The 16,225-nt window shown below is 31.3% G+C and overlaps 3 protein-coding genes across 3 annotated transcripts; 2 read left to right on the top strand and 1 right to left on the bottom strand.

The window, feature by feature from the left end:
* The first annotated feature begins 1,031 nt into the window (after window positions 1–1,031).
* On the top strand, window positions 1,032–4,275 carry LOC142518753 (protein DETOXIFICATION 18-like). The gene is made up of 7 exons (XM_075621566.1): window positions 1,032–1,469; window positions 2,385–2,929; window positions 3,032–3,118; window positions 3,258–3,314; window positions 3,405–3,643; window positions 3,733–3,851; window positions 4,026–4,275. Exons 1-7 carry the CDS (start codon window positions 1,212–1,214, stop codon window positions 4,128–4,130), a joined length of 1,410 nt encoding a protein of 469 aa, XP_075477681.1. The 5' UTR covers window positions 1,032–1,211; the 3' UTR covers window positions 4,131–4,275.
* A 2,570-nt stretch (window positions 4,276–6,845) lies between these two features.
* On the top strand, window positions 6,846–8,104 carry LOC142518789 (early nodulin-like protein 9). The gene is made up of 2 exons (XM_075621604.1): window positions 6,846–7,356; window positions 7,448–8,104. Exons 1-2 carry the CDS (start codon window positions 7,176–7,178, stop codon window positions 8,005–8,007), a joined length of 741 nt encoding a protein of 246 aa, XP_075477719.1. The 5' UTR covers window positions 6,846–7,175; the 3' UTR covers window positions 8,008–8,104.
* A 7,139-nt stretch (window positions 8,105–15,243) lies between these two features.
* On the bottom strand, window positions 15,244–16,225 carry LOC142518146 (VQ motif-containing protein 4-like). The gene has a single exon (XM_075620852.1). The coding sequence runs from the start codon at window positions 16,097–16,099 to the stop codon at window positions 15,407–15,409; it is 693 nt and encodes a 230-aa protein (XP_075476967.1). The 5' UTR covers window positions 16,100–16,225; the 3' UTR covers window positions 15,244–15,406.

The raw sequence follows: 16,225 nt of genomic DNA, 5'->3' as shown, positions 1-16,225 counted from the left end.
ACTAATGACCAAACACTCAGCAGTTGAAATCATCGATAGAAGCTCATAAAAATAACCGAAATTCAAAAACCATTTGGTGATAAAGATTGTTTTACTTGGAGATAACTTCATGCAAGTTTTACCGGTTATTTAAAATATAACCATTCAAGAAACAACTAATACGAGTTTAATAAAATCATATTTATATTGATAGATGCATAGCTAGATAATACAACATCTTGTGATCTTATTTTTTTTTATGGTACGAGAACCAGCATTCGTTTGTTATCATTTAGTGTGGAATAAATGGAATAACCCAATAACATGTGAATTATGCTTAAATAAGTAGACTGTACTATGGATACCACAAATTGAACCAAACCTAATGAATTAATTTTGCACATGATGATAACATGGTCATTTATTGACATTATAAAACCTAATTATTGCACCTAACCTCTTGAATTTTTATTAGTACAACACTTCGTCTTATTTTATCACACGATTCACACGCAAACTGTCTCTTTCCCTAGTCATAATTTTTGGTCGAGGACACAAATCATATGGGTAGGTAAATAATACAATAAATCCACATTATTTTTTTCTCTGAAAGAGAGGGAATATATATATTTTTATGTTAAAGATTGGAACTTGGACTTAATTCAACTCGAAAGCTAGTTCAAGGAGGAGGATTGTCTAAGCCCATATATACAACTTCAATGTTATTTATCTAACCGATGTGGGACAATTAATACACCTCTCTCACGTCCAGGAATGAACATATGGAGCGTGGAGTTTACAAATGACCTAATTATGAGCAGAACTGGTGGCCTAATTATAGGCAGTCCAACATATAACGGTGGAACCCGGGCTCTGATACCATGTTAAGATTAGAATTTGAACCTAACTCAATCCAAAAAATTAGGTCAAATGATATGATTGTCCAAACCTATATAACACGAAAAAAGATGTAAATTCTTGTTCAAAAAATAAAAGATAGGTACTTTGACTTTTGGACTGGTAGTTGGGGTTGAATCGATAAAACTTAGTGGTCTAAATTCTTACGATAAATAGTCCCAGTTATATTTTTACTTCGAAGAAGACAAAAGTTCGGGATTCACGTTGGATACGAGACTTATCTCCACACCATCTTCCCCCAGGATATAATATATCAGCAAGTAGAAGAGTGGTGGTGGAGGAGTAGATCTGGTCAGTAGCTCGGGTAGGTGAAGATGTCATCGAGGTATGGCGCAGAGGCGGCGACTCCGCTGCTGGTGAGGAAAAAGGTGGGGGGATGGCTCAGCAAGGTTATTGATGTGGAAGAGGCTAAAGATCAGATGCTTTTCGCATTGCCAATGATACTGACTAATGTTTCGTATTACTTCATTCCATTGGTGTCTGTTATGTTCGCCGGCCACCTCGGAGAACTCGAGCTCGCTGGGTCCAATCTGGCCAATTCTTGGGCTGCTGTCACTGGTTACGCTCTCATGGTACGTACCTTGTTTCTCTGTTTTTCTTATTTCCTGATATTACTTGATGAATTTGTTGATAGATTTGTGAGATGGTGGTTGAATTTAATTTTTGGCATATTGAAGCATAGAACTGTTGTTAGAGCATGTGATTTTGATCCCAGAAGCGATGTTTAACCGAATCACTTTCTTTAATTGGGAACTTGCTTCTTCTTGTTGTGTCGTGTATGCTCTATTAGAGCATTTGCAGCAAGAGACCGTGATCTTCTTATTGTAACTAGTGCTGTAAGATGTAATTAAGAGGTTTTGTTTTGGAGATGGTTACTGCCGCACGAAAGTAAGTGGGCCCTTCTTCAATTTCAGACAGAAATTTGATTTTTATGAAAGCAATGATGGTTGGACCGATTCTCAAATTGAGTCAAGGATGCGATCTGTTGATTATCTTGACATTTATTTATCTTTATCTGTCTCTGTCCATTCTGGTCCTTGATCTATGATGTAAGGAAGTTTAATATTGGCTACAAGAAATAGGATTGTCATGAAAATTGTCTTTTTAATTCACTCTTACTCTTGGTTGCAAATTCTACCGATTCATGCGATATCGGTAATGCAAAAAGCAATATTTGATGATCCGGTGATGATTTGCATGAAAGGGTTTTCGAAAAACAGGGATGCTGATTTTTATAGACAACTTTACTGCTTTAATTGGCTGTCTGTCTTTCTCTCTAGAAAATCGATTTTAGAATTAGTCGTATCCGTAGTTACCTAAAAAAGGTAACATTTTTAACTTTTTTTTATTTTTTTTATGAAACATCTGGGAAATACTCAAAACATATATAACATGAAGAAAAGGATGGACCTAAATCTAATATCAGATGAAATGTTGCTTCCATTCTTCTCATTGATTGATCATGAACTTTTTGCTTCTCGCTCTAGGTTGGCTTGAGTGGTGCACTTGAGACATTATGTGGACAAGGATATGGTGCAAAACTATATGGGATGCTAGGGATATATCTACAAGCGTCATGCATTATAACCATCATCTTCACAATTGCAGTATCCATTCTGTGGTGGTTTTCCGATAGCGTATTGATTTTCTTGCATCAAGATGCTCAAATAGCAGATCAAGCTGGTCTCTATCTGAAGTATCTCATTCCCGGGCTCCTTGCTTATGGTTTTTTGCAAAATCTTTTGAGATTTCTTCAGACACAGTGCGTGGTAATGCCGCTCGTCGTGTGTTCTTTGGTCCCTTTAGCCCTCCATTTGGGAATCGTATACGTTTTGGTTCACTGGACCACACTGGGCTATAGGGGAGCTCCAGTAGCAGCTTCAATTTCGTTGTGGATTTCAGTACTTATGTTAAGTTTATATGTGCTCAAAGCGAAGAAATTTGAGAAAACATGGGAAGGTTTTACCCGCGAGTCTTTTAGTCACGTCTTTACGAATTTTAAAATTGCTCTGCCTTCTGCAGCCATGATTTGGTTAGTAATTCTTAAAAATTCATGTTTTCATAAGATCTGGGTTCAGTCGGATTGAAATTTGAATGGAACAATTAATTTTTTTTATTCGTCTTTTTGAATCAGTCTGGAGTATTGGGCATTTGAGATTCTAGTTTTGCTGGCGGGATTGATGCCAAACTCTGAAATTACAACTTCTCTGATTGCAATGTGGTGAGTTTTCTGCTTATATATTTCTCTGAAAGTCTGTCTGGATCCAAGGATTTTACCATGAAATTTGAAAAGACAGCCAGTTTAAAGCGCCTTTCTTGTCTACTGTCTAAGTATCAACCCCAGTAATATATTTATGCAGTGTAAATACAGAAGCCATCTTGTTTATGGTTGCTTATGGCCTCAGTGCTGCAGCTAGGTAATCACTCTGAAAATCGACAAATCTTTCAACAACCTCCATATCCTCCTTCCGATTAAATCTAATAAATCTTGCCATTTATCCTTGCAGCACGAGGGTATCTAACGAGTTAGGAGCAGAAAATCCAGCTCAAGCCAGACATGCCATGGTTGTCACCCTTAAACTAACTGTTCTTGTTGTAGTTTGTGTTGTATTAGCCCTATTTTTTGGCCATAATTTGTGGGCTAGCGCCTTTAGCGACAGCCATGTGATTATCGATGCATATGCCTCGATGACACCCCTACTCATTGCATCTGTTACGTGCGATTTTATTCAAGGAATCTTATCAGGTTGGTTTGCTCCCCAAAAGTTTGCATGTTCTTGAAGATTATCTGAATAATTATTTATGTTAAATTCTAAAATTGCACTAAATTTACAGGAGTGGTAAGGGGATGTGGTTGGCAGCATTTGGCAGTGTTTATTAACTTGGGAACGTTCTATTGCATTGGTATGCCTGTTGCTGGTCTACTCGGTTTCAAGTTTAAACTATATGCTAAGGTAAACTTACCTATATGTATTCTTATTAATTTTTACTAGCATCATATTTCTGCATGTATCGAACACGTACTAAAATCCCATTTTTTTAAATTAGATGCTTAACTTATAAAGATGGTCTTTTTATACACTAAAATTATTTTCTTGACTACTTTTCTTTTTTTGGTTTGGAAATAGGGACTATGGATCGGGTTAGTTTGTGGTCTATCAGTCCAGATGATAGGTCTTCTTCTGCTTTCGAAGTTCTCAAAGTGGACAAGAGTGGAGCTGTCCCATGCATGATTTATCCTCCGACATTGAAGCCAGTACTGTTCAAGTTTTGTCCCGTTAGATGAACCCGAAAAATTCTCCAATGAGATCTATTTTCGATTAATTTATTTCTCTAATGACTTTTTGAACAAAATCCCAATTAAGTGATTTTCATTAACCGCTTGAACCGAATCTGAAAACACCCAAACATTGCGATAATTATTTTGCACCGCGAGCTTCAAACCAAAAAGAATAGCATTGAGCTCTGCAGCAACCACTGAACCCGGATGGCGAATACCCCGACCTGAAGCCACACAAATAAAATCACGGTGGTCTCTCATAATTGCTCCCACACTAAAAACATCTTTCTGCTCATTGAAACCTGCATCAACATCCGGCCGGAAATGTCCCAAAGGAGGTTTAGTCCATTTCAACACTCTATCATGGTGATTAGCCACTGGATCTGGGATCCACAATCTCTTTGCTTTCTGAAATTCCTCAAAATAAGAAGGAATCCAGTTTACCTTAAGCGAGTATTTAGATCTCACAAGATTATGTTTCCAGATGCAAATTTCCTTCCAAATGGCCCAGGGTTGCATGACAAAAAGCTCAAAATCATATTTTGAAGAATGATCATTCAAATTCATACTGCATAACCTAAATGACAGATGTTTGCAATTCTTTAACCATGGCCAAAATACAGAACATTTCCATACTTCTCTAACTTTCGGACAAAAAATAAGACAATGGCTAGTCGAACCAATCCTCGCTCCACAAAAGGAACAACTCCCATTACTATGGATACGACGCTTAAAAAGATTCAATTCAGTTGGTATAAAATCATTGCATGCTTTCCAAAAAAAGATACGAACCTTTTGGGAAACGCGGAGAGACCATAACAGTTTTCACCAAGATTCCATTATGTTGGTCGATTGCGAGGTGGGAGTATCAAAACAACCCATTTCAAGAAGATATCCAGATTTAACAGAATAATGTTTTTTACTTCCTCATTTCCAATACCGACTAGCTTCCACATCATGCCTCCGTAATGGAATGTCGAGAATATATTTTGCTTCAAAAGAAGGAAAGAGAGCTCTAACATCATCCTCCATCCAATTCATGTCGGAAGAGATTAAATCATTTACCATCAATGAGATCTATTTTCGATTAGTTTATTTCTCTAATGACTTTTTGAGTAAAATCCCAATTAAGTGATTTTCATTTTGAGTTCAATATAATCTATAAAACGATTAAATATCAGTATCTTCATTTGAAGAAATAATTATACAATCAATGAAGTAATGAATGCAAACACACTGACAAAAATTATCGTATTTAGGCAATTATTTTAACACTGATATAAATTATTGAAGATGCAACTGATTAATACGATTGTTCCATCTTATGATCGTTTTATTACTCCAATAATCAGTATATTGAACTCAAACATATTTGAAGAAATATATTATGAATAATATGTCGTTTCTTTGATATCTGATCGGTTTTTTGCACTCCAAAAAACTTTGATGTGATTGAAAGGACACAGATATCAAAGAAACAGCATATTCTTCATAATAGATCATTACATTTTAGAGAATCAAACAAATGAGGAACACTTGAATTTATATTATAATTGAATATTTCTTCTTCTTTTCAAAAGAGAGTTTGCTATATTTCTGATTGCTGAACTTGTGATTTGTAGTACTATTATCGCAAGTTGTAAGCCATTTTTTTTGTAAACGATTGACATATCCAATAAGCTCCATGTGTAAGTCAAATTTGTTTTAAAGATAAAGAGTTCTCTATTTCCTCTACTTCGAATTTATTATCATATTTTGTTTAATTTTTTTATTTTTAGGTTGCAGATCTCATGTAGATGTTTTGGAAAAATCCATATCAACAACAAAATCTTCTACCTGTTAGATTGTTGGTATTTTTCTTATATTTTTTCCCCATTTTGATAATTAGGTATGAAACTAATGAATTCAAAATTCTCAATATAAATTCAATATGTATGTTTTTTCCAAACTATTTTTACTAATATTGATTTAATTTTTTTTTGAATATTTTGAGGGTAAATTGTCTTTAAATCCCCTAACTTATGTTTAGGAATCGTTCGTATTAGAAAAAATATGTGTTTATGCTCTTTGATTCAAAAGAAAAGGATTTTTGCACTCCCCAGGCCCGTATATCTTTTTTCGAAAGAAAATTGTTACAAAACATTGAAAATATGATATTAATATATGATATCTGAATATCAATTTTTTCAAATTTCATAATAATATATGCTTTTTGAGAACTTAAACATGTATAACAAGTATTGATATTAATGTCATGTCTTTTCTAGGATAAAAATCGATACAAAATATTTAAAATGATACTAATATATGATATTTTAGATATGATATTTCAGATATGATATTCGGATACCCAAACAAGTGCAGCAAATGTTGATGTTAATAAAGTTATTCCAGTTTTATACTCAAAATCTTATAATCTTTTGTGTCACATTTAAAAGAATAAGTACTCAAGTATCATAATTTTATTATTTTGTGTTGATTTTCATCCGCAAAAGATACTTGAGCTCAAAGAATTCAGAATTTTTTTGTGAGAAAAAGATATTGTAGAAATATTTTTTTCTGACAGAGATTTAACACAAACTATGTTTGGATTTTAGGATTTAATTAAAAAATTGCCTATATTTTTAAGTAATTTCTTACTTCTTATCATTTCAAAACTAACCATTTTTCAAACATTTATTTATTTATTTATTTTTACAAATTCAGATATATCAATATATGTGATTGCTACCTAAATATTTTTTGGAGATTATCCGGATCCTCTGGGGTTCATACAATTCAAGTGCCAGGTACTCTCCAGTTCAATATTTTTGCTTACCGTTTACTCTTTGGGTGTATGCCACATGTTTAACTTGTTTCCTACATGCAACGGTAAACTCTCTAGTCTTCGTCTCTATAAAATCCATTTCCTCCTCATTTTTCTTTATCCTTCTATTTCTTTCGATTCAGTCTAAGAATTCATTCTGTTTTCTGTCCACCATCGATTCTTTTTCAAGCCATGGCTGATAATCTGATGATCTGTGTTCTCTCTTCTCTTGCGTTGGTCTTTGCTTGTCTTAGTCGATCCTCGCATGCTTATCAATTCATTGTTGGAGGCAATGATGGTTGGGTTTTAAATCCTTCTGCAAGCTACAGTCAGTGGGCTGGAAGAAGCAGATTTAGTGTTAATGACACTCTCCGTAAGTACTTATTGATGAAAGCTGATTGAATTTTCAGTGATTACGAGCATACTTCACTGAACTTTGTTTTGTGGTTTTCTACATATGTCAGTGTTTAGGTATCAAAAAGGATCCGACTCGGTTTTGGTGGTGAACAAAGATGATTATGACAACTGCAACACCGGAAATCCGATACAGAAATTGGACGATGGAAACTCAGTCTTCAAACTTGATCGATCCGGGCCTTTCTACTTCATCACCGGCACCAAAGAAAACTGTGACAAAGGCCAGAAGCTAGTTACCGTCGTCCTGGCCGTTAGGAGCCCCCCAACACCGCCATCTCCAAACGGATTATCATCTCCACCAGTTATCTCGCCGTCATCTCCACCATCTGAGACGTCTCCATCCCCAACTGCACCGGCAAACCAAGTCTCCGGCCCCCCACCTTCAGCTTCATCCCCGGAGACAAACCCGTCGCCACCTTCAACTACGACGACACCAGGATCTCCGGGTACTACTGTTCCGGGGGCAGGAAACACTCCAGCGGGCAATAACTCACCCGCGGGTCCTGGTTCATTTGCGGCCCCGGCGTGCAGTCCGAGAGTTGTCTTGGTGCTGGCCGTTTCGGTTGGGTTGAGTTTGAGCATTGGTGGCTTCGTAATCTCACCTTGATTGCTTTGTGTAGGTCTTCGAACTTTAATTTAATATAATTTAATTTATAAAAGTTAACTGGCTGGCTTTCTTTGGTTATTATGTTTGTAATTTATAATTGGTGGTTGATTTGGAATTCAATTTGAACATATATATAATAATAATAATATAATTTTGACGTAGGAATAATAATAATAAAATTGTTAAAGGATAAGGTTAATAATTATGTTTTAGAATATATATATATATATATGAATGTGAATTGTGAATTTACATCAATGTACTTACATTCATTTAATAATAATCATTAATACATGTTTATATATGAATGTGAATTGTGAATTTACATCAATCTCCTTACATTCATTTAATAATAATAATTAATACATGTTTATTTTTTTTTATTTTTTTGTGAATTTACACACTCCATTTTTAATTTTTTTTGGTTTCCATGTTTTTCATCTATTAATTAATGAAATTTAAATTGAAGATAAATGAATTTTAGTCTTTTCCAATCTATTAATTAATGTGATTTTTTTATTTTTTGTGAATTTACACACTCCATTTTTAATTTTTTTTTGGTTTCCATGTTTTTCATCTATTAATTAATGAAATTTAAAATAAATTGAAGAGAAATGAATTTTAGTCTTTTCTAATCTATTAATTAATGTGAATTTACACATTCTATTTTTAATTTTTTTATTTTTTTTGTGAATTTACACACTCCATTTTTTTTTGGGTTTCCATGTTTTTCATATATTAATTAATGAAATTTAAAATAAATTGACGAGAAATGAATTTTAGTATTTTCTATTATATTAATTAATGAAATTTAAAATAAACTGAAAATGAATGAAATTTAGCATTATTTTTTGTTGTAATGAAATTTGCACTCTATTTTTTAAATTTTACGATATAACTGATACGATATATCTAATACGAAAGTCACAACTAACAAGTTAAATTCGATTAAAGAAAATCTATATATATATATCTATATTTATATATGAATGTGAATTTACATAAATGTCCTTACCTTCATTTAATAATAATAATTAATACATGTTTATTTATTTATTTTTTTTTGTGAATTTACACACTCCATTTTTATTTTTATTTTTTGGTTTTCCATGTTTTTCATCTATTAATTAATGAAATTTAAAATAAATTGAAGAGAAATGAATTTTAGTCTTTTCCAATCTATTAATTAATGAAATTTAAAATAAACTGAAGATGAATGGAATTTAGCGTTATTTTTTGTTATAATGAAATTTGCCATCTATTTTTTAAATTTCACGATAGAACTGATACGATATAACTAATACGAAAGTCACAACTAACGAGTTGAATTTGATTAAAGAAAATGAACAAGTATATGATGTTATGATGTGATGTTTTGACATGTTATGCTATTTTACGACATGTTTACCCTCATGCTAAGATCATGAAATGTATGTTGAGTACAGTAATTTTCATTGTTGCATGTTATATATATGTATTTGTTATTAAGTTACAGGTGTTGAGTCTTTAGACTCACTAGGTGTGATTGATGTAGGTGAGCATATTGATCAGTATATCGAAGGTGCCGAAGACTAAGTAGCCGGAGCTGGATGTGCGCAACGAGGACCTTATTTTTTCCGCACGTTTTCATCTATTAATTAATAAAATCTAAACTAAATTGAAGTAAAATAAAATTTAGCATTCTTCTTTTGTGATGGAATTTGCAATCTATTTTTTGAAAAAAAAATTTATATCTATAATGAAATTCAATCTATTATCTATCTATCTATTATTATTATTATTATAAATATATGAGTTTGAATTGTGAATTTACATATATTTCTTATCTTCATTAAATAATATTTATTACTACTATAAATATATGAGTTTGAATTGTGAATATACATATATGTCTTTATCTTCATTAAATAATATTCATTAATATATATCGCTTTGTTTGTTTTGTTTTCATCTATTAATTAATGGAATCTAAACAAAATTGAAGAAAAATAAAATTTAGCATCAGCCTTCATTCTTTAGTAAAAATTTGCACTCCATTTTTAATTTTTTTTGTTTTTCTTGTTTTTCATCTATTAATTAATGGAATTTAAAATAAATTGAAGAGAAATGAATTTTAGTCTTCATTTTTTGTGATGAAATTTGTACTCCATTTAAAAAAAAAACATATCTTTAATGAAATTCGAAACGATAATATTGATAAATATTTTTTTGTTTATTTTCTATCAGCTATTAATGACTTCTAAAATAAATTAAAGAAAAATAAAATTTAACCACCCTTTTTTGGAATAAAATTTAAATTTATCTTTCATTTTTTGAATCTCTATTTTTTGTGATGAAATTTATATTCCATTTAAAAAAAACATATCTTTATTGAAATTCAAAACGATAATATTAATAAATATTTTTTTATTTATTTTCTATCAGCTATTAATGACTTCTAAAATAAATTGAAGAAAAATGAAATTTAGCCACCATTTTTTGAAATAAAATTTACAATCTATTTTTTTAAATATATATATATATATATATATATATATATATATATATATTTAATGAAATTTAAAGTAAATAAAAGAATAATAAAATTTGCATTTTTGTTTGATTTCTATTTTTTATTAATTAAGAAATTTTAAAATAAATCGAATAAAAATGAAGTTTATATTATTGTTCAAAATTTTATAATTCTCCAATTTTTATTAGGTTTTATGTGAAACAGTTTCATTGTTATATAGTCCTGAGAGGGGCTGACCCAGTTATTTCAGGGGAAAATAAAATTTAACCACCAGTTTTTAGAATGAAATTTAAATTAAACATTCATTTTTTGGAATGAAATTTACACATCATTTTAAAAAAATATCTTTAATAAAATTTAAAATAATAATAATAAATACATATTCTATTGTTTGTTTTTTTCCGAACTATCAATTAATTCTAAATAAAATTGAGCAAAATGAAATTTAGCCATCATTTTTTGAAATGAAATTTATACTTTATTTGTTTTAAAAAATATATCTGTAATATAATTTAAAATCAATAGAAGAATACTAAAATTTACAATATATTTTCACAGAATGAATTATATCCTTATTTTAAAAATAATTCTTTTTGTTTGACTTCTCTTTTCTTTAATGAATTTTTATAGTTCACCAATTTTTGAATTGGACTTATGTGAGCCGATCTCATGAATATATCATTCAGATGGCCAACCAGTCAATTTTCAGAGTGAAAAACAATGATTTTTCATGATTAGTGTAGGACATGAGACATGTTCTCGTGAAATAGCCTCGTAGGAGTTTTTATGAAATTTTTATTTTAAACTTGAGTAAATTAACATCCATAAATAACGTAAATAATACACGATTAATAAATTTGAAAACTCTAATAAAATTGTGTGAATTTACATATATTTCCTTATTTTCGTTAAATAATATTAATAAATACATATCTTTTTTTGTTCGTTTTCAGGTATTAATGAATTTTATAATAATTGAAGAAAAATGAAATTTCATTTTTGGAATGAAATTTACAGCTTTTTAAAATATATATATAAAATAAACGACACAATGTCTTTAATGAAATTTAAAATAAACGACACAATGTCAGCAGCTTAACTCACTAAAACTTCATAGAAGTTCACTCATCCCAATACTACCTTCACTCTTGCATGTTTAACCTAGCAAAACTGAATGATAGTGAAAGATTTATCTTTTAGTTCGAATGTTGCTTAATCTTTATGTCAAAATTTATATTTGTTACCTACGACGCATTATTTATTTCTTATAATTATGATTTACCATGCAAAGCCCTATATTAAGCAAATGGTGAATATAATGAGGATTGCATTGACGTGACTGTCAATTTTCCAAATTGTAAAATCCTATGCATGACAAACACAAATAATTGTTTGGTACCACAAGAAAACACTTCAAAAGAATCAAAATGAGTTTAAATTAATTTTATGTGTAATAATTACTCTTATATACATCAAATGGATAGAAAAAGAGGAATAAAAATGAAATCAAATCGTTTTTATGTAAAACTAATTACCAATACTCAACCCAAGTTTTAGATCACATTAAAAAAAATGTGATCATTACTTTACTTCTTTATGTTACAAGTATAGAATAACAATCACAATTGAAGATGAGAATGAGATGGCAATAATAACATTATTTGGAAAAGTTGCAGCGTCTTTTGTTGGATGTTCTATTGAAGATTTTATTCAAATTCATGACCAGGTATAAGATAAAACAAACAAATGATTTTATATCTACAAAAATATTGCATCTAACAATAAAAATTTTCAATGCAGAATTTACCAAATAACCCATATAAAGATTCGCTAAATCAACCAAGCTCCAAGCTCCACACATTCTTGTTCAAGTTAGATAATTCATTGGAAAAACGTGATAAAGTGTTAAAAATTGTGGCAGAAGCTATTGAGATACATGTCAATTATCCAACAACAAATGTCAATATCAAGAAACGGAGATCTCGAAAGATTATCAAGCCAACTAAACAAAGTTGTGTACCACCAAAGGTAGAAAAATCAAATGAAATAAATATCAACAAAAACATGAAGATTCATGAAGACGAAGATGAAATAGAGATTCGAGATGAAGAACCAATTGCCGAGTACAAAAAAAAAAGATAAGAAGATAAAAACCGATGGACACAAAAAGATTTCAAGAGGTCTTCAAATCAAAGACAAGAAAATGTGATGATCATTTCATTTGTAACTAAATAATTAATTATTTATCTATTAAAAGTTATTTTTATTTCAAAAATAATTTAAACACATTTAAATAAAATTATCATAGACAAATTATCTCTATTTCTCAACGTGCAACGCACCTGCATTTATCTAGTATATATAAATATATATAAATGCAACATTCGAAATTTTGGTTAAAATATAATAAACTCTAGAGTGCAAAATGATGATTTGTGACGATTGTAAAAATGTCATTGAATTTTTTAAAAATATAATAATGAGAACGTGTTTTAAAAAACGTGAACTGTCACATTAAAACAACCTGATATAATGGCCAAATAGTTTGGTGAATACACAAAAGCATGCACATTTGTGATTCATGCATACCAATTTTAATGAAAAGTCACCACCACATTTTACCATAAATAAATTCCTTCCAAACTTTAGGAACACCAAACATCAGTTGTAATGTAGAGTACATATAGAAATTTAATGGTTTTTTCCACTAAATTAAATATGATTTACAATAATAAAAATGTTTATTTTACTTAGTTTATACTTATTGGTATTTAATTTGTTATATATGTAGTTTTTCTTTTTATTTATTGAGTAGGTCTTTTGTGAGACGGTCTCACGAATCTTTATCTGTGAGACGGATCAATCGATATTCACAATAAAAAGTAATATTTTTTCATAGATGACCCAAATAAGAGATCTGTCTCACAAAATACGACCTGTAAGACCGTCTCACATAAGTTTTTGTCTTCTTTATTTTATCGGCCTTCCCCAGAATCACACTTTAAAGTAAGCAAACTAAGTAGTCTTTTTCCCAAAATTAAATGAATCTTGACTCATTAAGTATTTAGTGTTAGATTTATATACAAAAAAATTTATTTTTAGTAGGTTTTTCGTGAGACGGAATGACTCGATCTATATTTAGAGTCAAAATTAATATTTTTAAATATAAAAGTAATACATTTTATTTTACTTTTTTTTGGAGTATATGTGATAATTTGACAAAATAAATAAATTATTTTCACGTCCTACCCTCAACATTAAAAAAGAAATAATAATTGTAATTTTCTAAATATGGTTTTTAAATAAGTTTTGAGAAACAAGATAACTTGTGCTTGTACATTCAAGCGAAAATAATAAACTTGTACTAACTAGCTTATAAGAGATATGTTTAACAAAATACGACTCGTGAAATCCTCTCACACAAGTTTTTGCATTTAAAAAATATCAAATAGATGTTAAAATTTATATAAAAAAAAGTTGTATATCAAAAGTCTGCATCTTTATTTTTTTGAAAAAAAAAGATCTGTGACATACCTCGAAATTTATATACTGATGTCATATAAAATATATGTACTATTACCAAATACTAAACTCGTATTCTTGTCAGATTGTTTACCATTAAGTCTTCTTTTAGTTGCGGAAACTGAACCAATGGCTCGTCTTGAAGTTGATTATTGGTGCCAGATGTGTTATAAATCATCGACTATCGACTGAAACATATCAACCCGACAAAACAAAAATTTACTCAAAAATCACATAAAAAAAACATGGCATTACCGAAGAATGTAGTAAAAGATGGGCCTTATTAAGATATTTTTCGATGTTGGAATTAAGATAAATACGTGGGCCGTCCTTATAAAGGAAGCCCAAGATGATATAGGCTTATCCGATCCCATGTGTTGACCCGATTGTTAGAAATTAGTCCATGTTATATTTCTCAAGTTTAATTTAATTAATCGCTATCCCAGTCAAATAGAATGAACAAATTATAAAAACTAATAATAAAATTAGTGATTTGGAGTAAAATTTGCCTCAAATTTCAAAGGTGGAGGAACATTTGAGTGTATAGCATGTTTTCCTAAGTTGGTTCCAAAAAAACCATTCTCAATGCGTCATTTTAGTTCTTAGTATTTCCGAAAGTCCATTCCCTGCCCCTATCAAGAAATAGAACTGACTAATTCTAAGTCAAAGGATCAAGAAACTCAACGTTAGTGCATTTAGTATTAAAAATAAACAATATTTTTAATATGTGATTTGAATAGAATATATGTATCACAAAATTGATACGTGAGATCGTTATAAAGTTTAATATGTCTCGACATACAAAAAAAAATAAGGGTTATAAATTTAAAGATATTATTATTTCAAAGTCTATTGGGTCCTGCATACAATTGATGCCTTATTTTTTCATTTATCTGTCTCTCAAGTGAACTATAAGAATAAATGAATAGGAATTTGATCCTTCGTCAACTATGGTTTGATTTGATTGAGTGTTGTTCAATGGATTATTCTTTTTGACAAAAAAAAATTATAAAAACCCAAAATCAATGAATTATTCTTCTTTTTAAAGTACATGCCTCAAATCTTCTTACGAAAATTTCCCCTTTTTCAACATTGGAAGGAAAAAAACTTGACTTTATTATCGTCTTCAAAAAATCCATGGGTCGATGTGACATTTAGGAGAGAGCTGTGAAGGTGGAAATGTCAGCTCAAAAATTCAGCAATGGAATACAAGTCAACACAAATGATGAAAGAAATAATAAAGCAGTGACGAGTTTTCTTGCTCTTTGTAGTCATCGAATGAAAGATAAAATTGTACAAATGGAGGATGATATCTAACTTGATTAATCTCCGGAATCCAATTTTCCAGTTCAAGATTATTTTCCCTTACGAGGACCCTGAAACTCGCGGCGAGGTCACCGGAAAAAGTGAAAGAAGCTGAGGCTCGGCGTTGCCGGGGGTCGTCGGCCTCGGCGACGGATGAAAGTAAAATTTCTTCTCAGCGATTGCCTTTTCCTCTTCCAATGAATTCCCGATCGCGGCCGGTGAGGATCTGCTCAGGTTATCCTCATTCAATGGCGTCGCCGGGCTGAGAACCAGCGCCGGGAAGGCGAGGATGCTCGGCGATAGAATCTCGGGGTTTCTCGGCGAAAAGACGGGGTTTTGAGAAAAACCCGACATCAGTGTATTGATCATTAGCCCGTTTTTCAGGCTGTTTCTGCGTTCGTAGAGTTTAAAACCTTGCTTCTTCTGACCGGTGCTTCTGATAGGTGGTATGCTGCTGCCGCCTCGGGGTGTTGGATCCGTTCTGGAAGCTTGTTTGGCTGTTTCCGAGGAACCAGTGAGCATCTGCACGACCTGTTTGAAGGAAGATGTGTCCGCTTGTACAAAAGTGGTAGGATATGGATTAGATTCGTTAGATCTGAAAATGGGGTTCGGATTAGGGGTGAGCGGCGGGGTGGCGACAAGCATCACCGACGACCCATTACTAGTGGTGCAGCCGCCGCCATTGCTGCGGGGAGAGGTGGTGGGGGATGAGTTGTGATCTCTCACTTGAATTCTTGGAGAGGTGATATCCATAATTAGTAATAAATGAAACAGACAGAGACAAAGAGGAAAAGGTTTGGGTGGAGAAGAAGCGATGAATGAGTGAAAAAGAAGAGAATGGGAATGGGATGGAGATTGGAGGTGGTCTTCTTTTTCACA

This window comes from Primulina tabacum, chromosome 11 (assembly GCF_025594145.1).
Source record: "Primulina tabacum isolate GXHZ01 chromosome 11, ASM2559414v2, whole genome shotgun sequence".
NCBI classification, from domain to species: domain Eukaryota; kingdom Viridiplantae; phylum Streptophyta; class Magnoliopsida; order Lamiales; family Gesneriaceae; genus Primulina; species Primulina tabacum.
This window is presented reverse-complemented; position numbering and strand designations above follow the sequence as displayed.